This window comes from Heteronotia binoei, chromosome 13 (genome assembly GCF_032191835.1).
Source record: "Heteronotia binoei isolate CCM8104 ecotype False Entrance Well chromosome 13, APGP_CSIRO_Hbin_v1, whole genome shotgun sequence".
NCBI lineage: Eukaryota > Metazoa > Chordata > Lepidosauria > Squamata > Gekkonidae > Heteronotia > Heteronotia binoei.
In genome coordinates, this window is record NC_083235.1 from 74,159,564 (window position 1) to 74,172,624 (window position 13,061).

General features: G+C 41.3%; 1 protein-coding gene across 1 annotated transcript; it reads left to right on the plus strand.

Annotated features, from left to right (window-relative positions):
• The first annotated feature begins 223 nt into the window (after nucleotides 1-223).
• UTS2R (urotensin 2 receptor) lies at nucleotides 224-6,139 on the plus strand. Its single transcript, XM_060252559.1, has 2 exons — nucleotides 224-277; nucleotides 4,920-6,139. Exon 2 carries the CDS (start codon nucleotides 4,986-4,988, stop codon nucleotides 6,111-6,113), a length of 1,128 nt encoding a protein of 375 aa, XP_060108542.1. The 5' UTR covers nucleotides 224-277; nucleotides 4,920-4,985; the 3' UTR covers nucleotides 6,114-6,139.
• The last annotated feature ends 6,922 nt before the right edge of the window (nucleotides 6,140-13,061 follow it).

Sequence of the window (13,061 nt, forward strand, 5' to 3'; positions counted from 1 at the left end):
TGTGGTTGCACTATGCCAAACGTCACTGAGCAGCATAAATAGCAGGCATGAGTGAATGCAAGGATTGGGAAGGCACAGATTTCAATCATACTTGGCTAGGTAGCAGTCCCTCTTTCTTTTCATGCAACCATTCCAGATGCTCAGAGCATTGGATTGTGGTCTGCTTCTTTGTGTCTATGAAGAGTCTTTAGACACATCCCAGCCAAGCCTTCTTTTTAAAAAGACATTTATTTTCCCTCAGGAAGAAAATTCATCAACTGGATTTCACTGAAGTCAGGTTTGGATCTGGAATTTCAGTTTTCGCGTAACTATTTGAAATGTGTGTAGTTTATCTGGGTGATCATCTGAGGGTAAATGCATAGCAGAAGAGTTGGAAGGATTGTTTCTGTTAATGGGGTGCTTTTCAGTTGATGCAAAATGTAAGCACAAATGATATCCGTATGCTTGTTATGTGTGTATTTGTATGTATACCTCATTTTAGGCAGTCCTTCTACTTTGCACCATACAACTGTTTAGAAAGGTGTGTATTTTCAAGCGTAGCAAAGTAAGTTATTCTCCGCATCTTAAGCATTTTCCCGAATTGAACCAACAGTGTGCTTAAGTAGAGTGGATCTGTGAGAAGTGGAATTCGTCTGTCTTCAGACTTGGACTGCAATCCTATGCACTGACTTGGGCATAACTCCCTTTGAACTCCGAGAGATACGGAGCGCCGAACATATGCAAGTGATTGGGCTGCATAAGTTAGCAGAATATTACACAGGAGATAGGAATCTGTCCATCAAATTGCTTTGAAAAGAATCACAGAACTGTTCTTTGATGAGAACTGTAAACATTGTTTCTAGGCTTGCGGGAGTTGAGAAATGTCTGCTGCTACTGAGAATGGCAAACAGATTTAATAGAAAAACCAGACAGCTCCCCTCTATCTCCCCACAAAAGCAAATACTAATACGAAAGGAACAATTTTTTCTAGATTAATTGTCTGTGCTGCATTGTAGTGTGTGTGTATGTGTGTGTGTGTGTGTTGCAAGGAATTGTGCTAGGTGCTGGATAACAGTGTTGTACTGCTAACACAATGCCTATTTCCTCTCACAACAAAAAGCCGAAATGCTTCCATATAATCTATTATAATGGATTCCCAAGGAGCATTAAATAAAGACTGGGAAATTTCAGGGATATGATATAGTGATTTTGTATTGAACTAGGACCTGGATTCAAATTTCCCACTCTGACATAAGACTCCTTGAGTGATCTTGAGCCAGTTTTTCAGCCTAGCCTGAGGGCCAAACTAAACATTATTGCTTTTAAAGGGCTGGGTCCAAGATTCCCTGGACCCAACTCATGCTCCCTGGAGGGAACAACTGCTTTTTTTTTTTTTTTTAAGGAGAACCAAAAGAGGTTCAGTATGGCACTGAGGGGAGAAATGTCCCCTGCCTCCCCCCAAAACCACTGGGGGGAGGCTTATTTCCCAGATTTTGCTGCTCCACATGCAAAATCCACATGGAATAGCAAAATCTGGGGAAACCCCCCCCCCCCAACAATGCAGTCCTAAACAGGGTTACACCCTTCTAAACCCATTGACTTCAACGAATTTAGAAAGCTGTGACGTATAGGTATGAATTTAGATACATATATATCTTTATGCTTTGTAAACTGTTTTTAGCTTTTTTTTTAAAAGAAAAGAAAATGTAGGTAGTAAGCATCACAAATAACACTAGGGGAGCAAAACATTGCCTCGACATTTGCCACATACTATTGAAAATAAGATGCAATTCTGTGCTGAAAAGAGAGGACCATATAAGAAAACATTCTTTCACAGCATACCTGTTCTCCATAGTGGTTTTTCTGATCACCACAGTGGCTTTAAAAAGTGCCTTTTCCGTGGTGGAGATAGCACAGGTGTAATCAGAGTATGGCATGTTATGTCAGCACAGGATCCAGTGAAGGAACAAGATATCTTTTGGCTCTATGAACTGGCCTTTAGGCATATCCACATAGCACTATAGGAGTTCCAAGAAAAAAATACAAGACACTTCCATTACTGGGTCATCAGGGGATACAGTGAGTTATGACTATATTGCATCATGATAACCTGGGACTTTTCAGTGATTTGGAGGTTGTACTGTAGACCTATTACTGTTGGCAATGCCCATGTTCATTGTATTCATCCTGTAACTCCAGCTGAGCACACCTGGCCCATGTTTCAGATCATCCATTCCTTAGACAACCACTTAAACAGGATTTGCTCTAAGTGGTAAAACTTGTTCCCTCCCAGCTCTACACTTGATCCAATTTGTTTCCCTCAACTTCAGTCCCTCACTGAAGAAGGGAACAGATAGACAGATAGAGCGAATATGGCATCTTACAACCAAGAGCTTTTAAGTGCTGATTCTTAAGGTACTGTATCGTACCTAGTACTATTGCCTGGGGAGGTGATTGCCATGTGCATAGTTAAGCATCATTCTTACTACCGCATGGCTTCTGACTGGTTGAGTCTACTATAAATGCAGTTGTATAAAGGTACTCATGGGAGCTGGTATAGCACAGCAGTTAGTAAAATGAGTTGTGATTGTAATTAAGATTCACCTCTTCCACAAACTCAGTTCATTCTCTGTGTGTGTGTGTGTGTGTGTGTGTGTGAGTCAGTCAGTCCTCCATCTACCATATTGTATAACAAGAGGAAGATTCAGGATAATTTGAAGGGGAAGGGAAATAATGTTTCCCCTGGCTCCAGCTCACTTTCTGTTGGTGTTAGCCTGTGCTACACTGTTTGACACCATGACATTCTTAAGTATTGAGACAATCCTTCAGAGCACCAAGGCCTTGGCTTTGCATTGTATTTTGTGAGACAACCATAGAGTTTTGTGCCCTCTCCAAAGCAACAAGGGGGTTGCCTGATGCTTAGAAGAGTGTACATTTTCTAAAGTGCAATGCCATGAAGCAGCCTCCTTTTTTGATGGATTCCTCAGCAACCTCTCTTGTGAGAAAATCCAGAATTAATAATTGGAGGGGTATCCTTAATTTTTTTAAATTATTTTTTTCTGCAAACTTGCCATTTCCCAGTTTTACAGATTGTAACAGGGACTGGCCCATCGTGCTGATCTGTTTTATCATGCTGTGTGGGGGCCATCCTTGCCTGTTAGATACAAGGCTTTAAAAAAATCTTTATTAAAACAAACAAACAACAAAAGGAAACGTAAAATACAATATACATAAAATACATAAACAACCCTTTCCCCTTTACATCCATGGACATAGAGATCCTTTATGGGCAATTATGGTATTAATTTTAAGGATCATTGTGAAGAATTGTGAAGAATTTTCAAAACTGAGAGTATTATATATGTGCAAAGCATTATTATTATTCTGAGCCTGCTTCGGCAGGGGAGGGCGGGGTACAAATAAAATTTATTATTATTATTATTATTATTATTATTATTATTATTATTATTATTATTATGTGTGTGTTTGTGGGACGAGGAGAATTGGGCTGAAAAAAAGATTGACAGACCCTAGTAAATCATAAGGATTCTGTGACTTAAATAATTGATGCCTTCATCAATTCATCACATGGACTTGATATAGTTTCATAAAAAAACATTTATTACATTCAGTTTTTAGAAGAAATATTAGGGAAAAGTCTAAAAGTCAACATTTTGTTATCTAGTTATTAAAATTTTGTTACATTGCAGTGCAATGTTGTTCTGGGTCTAATAGAGGGGTAAGCTACCCTTCTGACATACAGCTTCCATTGGCTTCACCCAGCGAACGCCTCATCTCATTTCAGAGGGAATACAACTGCCTTCATGCCCTTCTTGTGAGCTTCTCAGAGAACTCTGATTGGCCACTTTGGGGCAAAGAGGAATGGACCAGATGTATTTTTGACCAAACATGGTCTAATGCACCAAGAATTCATAATCCCGTTTTCATTTAAAATATCGTTTGTCTTTAACAGATTCATTTCCCACACATCCCCTCTGTCTAATTTTCTCCCCAAACACTTGTGGGATGGCATTGCGTCTTAAGCTCTAGATGCTGCCATGGATGATGGGCAAAATGCCAACACACACAGCAGCCACCCATGTTGATAACAAAAACCAGCTCATCTTCATGCCTACTCTTCTTCTGTGAAGGACAGACAGGAATTTGGTACTCCAGAACAACATATCCAGGTCAGCAGAGAGTGAACTGTATGAACTTCAGGTCAGCAACACTTGCACCAGTGTTCTGATCTTTTTAAAGGCAAAAAATAATAATCATGTGCATTGATTTTTACCATTGACTTGTCTTTAAAAAGATTTGTTGGCACATTATTTATACTGATATAAAGCAGCAAGCATGCATACCACTGCGTCAATTCCATACTAATGTGGCTGCAAGACAGCATTGGCCAACTGAAAAATGAGGCTCCAGGGGCCTTGTATATTCTTTAAACCTCACAGTAATTGTATTCTGCATTAGCACAATATTAAACTAGGTCAACTGTTTAGAGAAAACCACGAGGAGGTGGTTAGCAGACTATACTCTTTGAATATATTTCTGCACACTGAATCATATTGATGCTGTTTTCTTGCATCACATAACTTTCAGGGCAGTGAGCACAAAAATTGCCTGTTTTAAAACTGGATTAGCTGATCAGACAGGCAAAAGGTACATTTCATAGCCTAGCCTTCTATTTAAAAACCAGGCTGTCATTTCATCATCCCATCTCTGATAAGAACACACAATTCAAACTCAAACAAAATTTAGCCTACAAGCATTAGGGCTTTGCAGTCTTACCATTCTAAGATTCTCTCTAGTACTGTGTGTCTGTCTTTAAAAAAAAACACAAACAGTGGGTAGGACCAGCTTCTAATTCAATATAAATAATGCCAGCTAGGGAATAAACCATCTTCTTTTCTCCTCCTTCACACAGTGTCCAGCATACTCAGATGGAACAAACTCCCTTTGGACTGTTTAAGGCACGTTGAGTTCGATCATTCACGAGGATGGAGGGCACATTTTCATCATCCATGAAAATGGCCACAGTCAGAGACCAAAGCAGCCCGCCCAGAACCAGCCCCAGTATTTCCTACAATGCTACTTGGGATAATGCCTCAGCAGCCAGCTCCGTGGAAGACATCATCACCACGTGTACAATTGGGACTATCCTTTCTGCTATGTGCATTATTGGAGTGACAGGCAATGTGTATACTTTGGTAGTGATGTACCACTACCTGAGATACTCGGCTTCTATGTACATATACATCATCAACCTTGCCCTAGCAGACCTCCTGTACCTTCTCACCATCCCTTTTGTGGTTGGGACATATTTTGTTCAGGAATGGTACTTTGGGGATATTGGATGTCGGATCCTTTTCAGTTTAGATTTCCTGACGATGCATGCGAGCATCTTCACTTTGACGGTGATGAGTACAGAGAGGTACTTTGCAGTGCTGAAGCCTCTGGACACTGTGAAAAGATCTAAGAGCTATCGGAAAGCCATCACCGTTGTCATCTGGTTGGTGTCTCTGCTTCTCACTTTCCCGATGGTTATCATGATCCAGCTGGTACAAGGAAACAAGAAAATTTGCCTTCCTACCTGGAGCAAACTGTCCTCCAGAATCTATATCACCATCCTCTTCTGCACCAGCATTGTGGGTCCAGGGGTAATAATTGGGTACCTTTATATTAAACTGGCAAGAACGTACTGGGTGTCCCAAACAACGTCTTTTAAACAGACCAAGCGGCTTCCAAACCAAAAGGTATTATATTTAATTTTTACTATAGTGCTGGTCTTTTGGGCTTGTTTTTTGCCTTTCTGGATATGGCAATTAATTTCTCAATATTGTGAATATTTCCCGATCTCTAAGAAGGCCTTGAGGAACATCAACTATGTAACCACATGCCTGACTTACAGCAATAGCTGCATCAATCCTTTCCTCTATACCTTGCTAACCAAGAACTACAAGGAGTATTTGAGGAACAGGCAGCGTTCATTTAACAGTAGCAGTGGGTATTTTCAGAGGAGGAACAGGTTTCAGAGAATTTCTGGGAGATCATTGTCCTCATGCAGCCAGCACTACACCGAAACAGTTGTGTTTTCTCCCATCCCTGGTGGAAACAATAGCGTCTGAAGAAAAAATAATTCCTCCAAATGGTAACCATTAAGCCTGGACAGAAGATGTATGAGGCTGGCCAAACCTCAGAAGTTTGGAGACATAAAAGTAGCAAGGAAGCATAAAAAATGGACATCTTTTTGGACTGCCATCTGCTAAAGGCATGTCTCTTTTACTTTCTGCCTTTGAAACAACATTGTGATGTGTTCCTTTCAGTAGATTGCAAGAATATCTAATATATTCTTTAAGAATTTCCCTAACTACTCCATAACATGCCATCTTAGGTTCAGTGTTTGCAAAATGTCCTAAATTATTGGGGGGTTTTCAAATTACAGTTATTCAGAAGAGCAAGCTGAGTCAATAACTAACTGACAGTTGAGTTTGTCATAATTTGTGCTTTGCTAGGCTGGGAACAGATGGAATATTGGGGGAAAGTGGGTTGAAAATGTATGGGCCTTGCTGGTTGGTTTCACGAATTAGTTTAGGACAGTGCCCTAACTCTAGATAGCTACCACTATTTTCTCCTCCACATATTGGCACTTTGGCTGGTAAAAGCTGTTCACAACTAGCCCAGTGTTTTACTGGCATGGTTTTAAGCAGATAGAAGTGATGCCAGTTGATAAGGCTGATGTCTTTAGAGGGCAGCACATTTCTAACTCTGGACAGAGTGGTGCTTACTTTGACAGAGTCTGTGTGTGAGTTTTGTTAGATGCAGCCCTGTTAGTAGAAAACCAGGACATTCAACATAGGTATGACAACTGCTTTTTTCCACCTGCAGTTAGTTCAAAATGGTCTCCCTTTAGACTCAGGCCATGTTTCTGTAACTTTAGGAATGAACTATGGAAACATATTCTTCATGAAGCTATATTTAAACACAATCCAGAAACTTCAGCTGGTACTAAAAAGGTAAAAATTGTCCCATGTGCAAGCACCAGTCATTTTCGACTCTGGGGTGACGTTGCTTTCACAACATTTTCAGGGCAGAGTTTTTGTGCGGTGGTTTTCTATTGCTGTCCCCAGTCATCTACACTTTCCCCCCAGCAAGCTGGGTACTCATTTTTACCAACCTAGGAATGATGGAAGGCTGAGTCAACCTGGAGCTGGCTACCTGAACCAGCTTTCGCTGGGATCAAACTCAGGTCGTGAGCAGAGGGCTCCGACTGCAGTACTCACTCTGGTAACAGGCCTGTAGCCAGAAAAGTTTCGTTTGAGGGGCCCATGGGAAAAAAATTGGGTGGAGGGCCCCCCTCTGGCAGCCCCCACTCTCTCCACCACCACTACTCTGTCAGCTTCCAATCTCCCCGCCACTCTGGTGGCCCCCGTCTCCCTCCCCATGGTGCCTCCCCTTCCCTCCCACCCACCCAGTGAAGCGTGGGCTCCTGAGGCTCTTTCAAGGCACCCCCTGCCGATCAACAGGAAAATCCATGTTGAGGCCAGCGGTTCCTTCGCCAGCTGCCTGGCGTGCTCAGCACATTCAGTGCTGGGGTGGCCAGCGCTGAACTTGCTGAATGTGTCAGAAAGCCAGCGTAGGAACTGCCGGCCTTGGTGCAGCTATTCCCGCCGATCAACTGATCAGTGGGGGAGGGGGACGCCTTGAAAAAGCCACGCTTCACAGGGTGGGTGGATGGGAGGGAGGGGAGGTGCCACGCGGAGGGGAGCAGGGGTCGCCAGAGCGGCCGGGAGATCGGGGGCCACCAGAGAAGTGGCAGCAGAGAGAGCAGGGGCCACCAAAGCTGCTGGGAAAGAAGGGGCCATAAAGGTCAAAAGGGGAGTTGGATGGGAAGGCAGCCCCCCTCCCATAGCTACGGGCCTGTCTGGTAAGGATCTGTCTGGGGGCCCAGAGCACCTGTGTCTTCCTTATTAACAGATACCTTTTAACCATGACCAAGGAGACATGAGGGCTCAGTTTATTTATAGTGCTTAAACAGTAAGTGGATAGCAAAGACTTTTAGTGAACCAGTGAATAAAGAAACAGTAAAGGTCAGTGCAAACAAGTAAACAGCCCTAATGTGACTGACTAGACATTCCCTGCTACTAATATAAAAAACTCATCACCCCCTTTGGGTGAGGGATCTCTTCCTCCAGCTACAGCCTTCTCTCCAGACTGCAGCCCTTCCAAAGAGAGAACTTCGCTTTCCAGCCAAGTTTATTTATGCTTTACTCCCAGGCCCTACCCCCTCTGGGCTAGTTTTCCTCAAAAACTCTGTTACCCAATCAGAGGGACAGAAGGAATTCTGGGAGATGTAGGCCCCTGAATCCTAGGCAGGCTTCTCCCTGCCCTCTAGGCCGCAGTAGGCCTCAGATCATGACAACATGGATGAGTCTTAAATCCCCCCCTCCCCAAAATAAAACAGTAATCTCCTTGTTGGGGAGAAGTTGGGACCCGGCAACCCTAGTCTCAGTATGGTCCATAGAGTCCACCCTCCAAAGCAAACATTTTCTCCAGGGGAGCTGATCTTTGCCAGCTGGAGATGAGTTGTAAAAACGGGAGATCTCTAGGCCCCACCTGGAGGCTTCAACAATACAATACGGGAGAATCACAGATGAGATAGCAACCAGGAGCAAAAACTGTGATACTATAACTAATAAAGTTACAATAAAGATTATTTATACAAAATGTTGTCAATTTTTATGCAACATTTGTGTAACTATAACAATTCGTATACACCATTGCAAAATGGGCATGACACACACAATAAATCATTCATATACACTTGCATACACACCAGATTCATACATAATCACTCAACAATATAAATAATAGGATTCATATTTTCACAGTGAATTAAGTTTTTCAACTAAAGAGTACTTGTAAGTAAATATGTAAGTGTGCTTGGTCATAAAAAAAGTGCTTAGAGAAGTTCATTTGAAAAAAGCTTGAAAAGCATTCATTTGGAGTAGACTCCTTGCAGCCACCTCTGACAGAGCCAAAAGTTGGCGTTCCTTTGCCACGCCGTATCAGTACTTTTTCAAAGAGGGGTCCTCAAAGCCTTGTTTGAAGTCTCAATCCCTTACTTAAGCAATGTTTATAGAAATAGACATTTAACACAAGCACACAGTCCTCCAGAATGGCATATTAAGGGGTTTTTTTATAGCAGGAACTCCTTTGCATATTAGGCTGCACCTCCTGATGTAACCAATCCTCCAAAAACTTACAAGATTCTTAGTACAGGGCCTACTGTAAGCTCCAGGAGGACTGGCTACATCAGGTTTGTGTGGCCTAATATGCAAAGGAGTTCCTGCTACAAAAAAAGCCCTGGGTGTATCAAAGATAAGCAGATCATGAAGAAGAACCTCTTTCTAAGAAGAAGGTCCTGATCCACTAAAACTCCCATATTTATATGGGTTTTTTTTAAATCATCTCCTAAGAATAGCTAGCTGCCCCATTTGCTAAGGGTTCACATGCTCGGCTATTTATATTATAACTTCAAACACCATACAAAGTTATCTTTAATATCTTCTTAAAATATATAAGAATTTAGTTCATTCTTGCTACTTTTTATTATAACAATTTTAAAGTAGCGATTACAAATTTCTCATACATATGAATATCTGTTGATCCTCAGTCAGCATACACCATCTTTGAACTTCATATTCACTCAGTCATCACTCAGTTATCATTTACCAGCATTAGTAATTACTTTAGCAATCAATATTTTCTATACTCAATAAGCAATCAATCTTACAGTTCCAGCAGCATAAAATAGGTTATGCTTATCTACAAATTTCCATCTGGCAGCACAGTCCTATACAGCATTCCTGTCTAAACCTTTGATTTCAGTGGGCTTGGGCTGCATAAGATTACCCCATTCATTGTCTTCTCCATTGACTCCACCTGCTGTCACTTTACAACAACACAGGGTAACTTTCTAGGCCTAGAAGAATAGATATGGTCATTTAGTTCCATAATAAATCACTTTCAAAGCCTGGGAAACATTAATTGTGAGTGCAGCACATGAGCTCTTGAAAACCGTCAATGAACCCTAAAAAAGAGCTGCCTTTTTCCTTGTAGGCAGAGATGAATAGTTTGGATAATGATACCTGCAAAGTAATCATTGTGCCTTACTGGTTCTTCTCAGCAGAAACTATTTCTATTCTAGTAAGATTGGGTCCTTTGTTTCCTTCTGTATAATTGCCTGGAATCCAAATGGTTGTGTTCCATCATTATGACATCCATCATTGTTTTAAAAAAAATCTTTAGGGAATCAAAATAAGGAGACTATTCCATCTCACTAATACTTCTAGGGTATAATAGTGTCCTTGTTGTGTCCCTGTCCCCTTCCTCCACATGCACATAGTGACACTCATGGTGAAGGACAGAAAAGCTGAATACAGCAGCTGTGAATTGTAAACTGATAGGTGTCAGTTTACAGTATAATTCAGAGCATACATACAAGAAAAATAACTAAACACAAGAAATGCTCCCTATTCAAGGATCTTCTCAGTATACCGGGTTTTATATACAATGATGAAGATCTGTTTCCTAAAATGAGTCATTGATTCTCAAATGCCTATCCTTGTGGATGAAGAGAATTGCAGGTTAAGCAGAGAATGACATGAATATAGAACTGTACTTCTTACAACTTGGCTGCAAAAAGATTAAAGATAAGAGAGTTTTTTTAAAAAAAAAAAATTCAAAATACATGTGCAGCCATTGATTACTTGTTTACAGCATAAAATGAATTCACAAGCATATACTGCATTAAAAGTCAAAACGTTTGCAAACCCAGCCTGCCGAAATGAAATTGCTATTCACTAGTACAATGTAGGCAAGATATAGTGATTTGACTTCAGAGAAACTGAACCAATAAAATCTAAACTGAATGACAGACTTCTTCATTGGCTACTGTTTGTTTCCATCTCATCCTAAACCATCTGCCATTGGTCACCTGTAGAGAAAGAATAGCAGATACAATGAGCACATTCTAGAAGCTATTTAATTATTTTTTTTCTACTTGATTTTGGAGTTTTCAAAAGCACACAAAGATTTGATCAGTTTTAACACAGCATGATGCTACACAAGAGCAATTTCATTCTATGCATAAAAGTTGCCCAAAAGATCCAAGATTTATTTGAATTACTGGTGTTACGCTATGCCCTTACAATAAGGAGTTTAGTTTGTTCAGTGGCTAGGTTTAAAAATAATGTCTATGCACTAGAGCAGTGCCCCCCTCCAACCTTTTTGGCACCAGGGACCAGCCCCAGGGCTGGCCTGCCCACCGAGGCCCCAGGGCTGGCAGGGTGAGGGCACTGAATTTGGCCTCCCCCCACAGCACCTCCTTCTCCCTCCATTTTCACAATTTTAAGGCCGAGGAAGGGGCGGTGAAGTGCCTCCTGGGCTCTTTAAAGGCCGACACCCACAGGAAAACCACAGCAGCAGCAGTGAGCGACTCGCTGAAAAAGCAGCTCTGCCCTTCCCGCCTCCACACTTCCTTCTTGGTCCAGGGGTTGGGGACCCCTGCACTAGAGATCACAAGCAAAAGTCCTGTAAACAAACAGGGAATTATATGACAGTCATAAAACAGGACAAGAGCGGCTCGAGTTAGGTATTCTACTTTGTAGAATTTGGAAAAAAAATGTTCCTGAATTATCCCACTGTTGGCAAGCAGCGAAGCCTTACTCATGTATGCGGGCTGAGTAGTAGTCATAGAACAGGAGAAATTAATCTTTTATTAAAGTAACTGATAGAGCTACCCTAGGACTAAATGAGCATTTAATTAAGTCAAAAGCCTTCTTTGTTATTAAATCATCTCAAATGGTTTCATTCTATTTTTTTTTCCCATTCAGTACCTGAAAGAAAACTTCTGGGGTTCAAACAACTTACAAAACATTTAAACAGCTACTTGGTCTAATGCAAAGTATAATTTTGCCCACCCTACATTTTATTTCTTTCCTGATCTGTTGACTGTAATGGCCTCATTCAAGTCTAGAATGGGTTGATGATAATTTGGTCAGTCAATATCCTAAAAAGCACCCCTTTAAGGCTGCAATCCAGTGCATATTTAGAGTAACAGTAAGCCCCATTATACAAAGTGGAACCTAGGGCTGAGGTACTCAGTATAGTCATGTGATTGTGTCTTTTGTGTGCTTTTAAAGAAGCAAAGGGAGGTTGCATTAACAAGTGAAATGTCTGTGGGCACACGCTTATATGTGTATCTGTCATCTATTTGCTGCCTTGAAATTGCCCTGGTTTTCCCAATCACGGGGGGGGGGAGGGAATATGTGGATCACATTTAAAATCTTCCCCAAGCTGCTTCCTCAAACACAGAAGAAAAGTTATTTGAATGACATAGCTTTCCTTACACCTATGGACTGGCAGTCCTGTATGTGGGGAGAGGTGCATTTTGAACAGACCTCGTATGGTAAGGATTTAGCACCTCTTCTTCAATTATTTTTCAACACAGCCTTCTTCAGATACTTTTTTATTTGAAAACAACCACCACCAAGCATTAAAGAAATAATCACAACACTAGCATGGAATATACTGCTGGAAGTGAAGGACTGTGCACTAGAGCAGCCTACGACGGAGGATTACAAGATTCGGAGAGACAGAGAAACCAGAAAACTGACTTCCTGATGCTATTCTTTAACTTCCTGATGCTTTCTTTAACTTTCTGACGCTATTCCTTTGATGTGTAGATTGCTACGCTTAGGGAAATTTCCTTCCTTCCTTCCAGCCTCATGCCTTCTCTCCACACAATGCCAGACTTCTCCATCTTGGCACCATGAAAGCAGGACATGCTTTTCTGCATCTCCGACCATCTAGTTGGACTAGATTAGAATCCTATCTCTATCCTATCCTGTCTAGAATGGAGTTCCATATAATACAGGACTCTCTTGTTAGTTTTGCAAAGATAAAGAGGCTATGTGTAAGCTTGTTCCTGCAGCACACACAATCCAGACAGGCTCTGCTGTGTTGTAAGCCTTGAGCACTCTGTTAAATATTGGAAATAATTTCAATATATA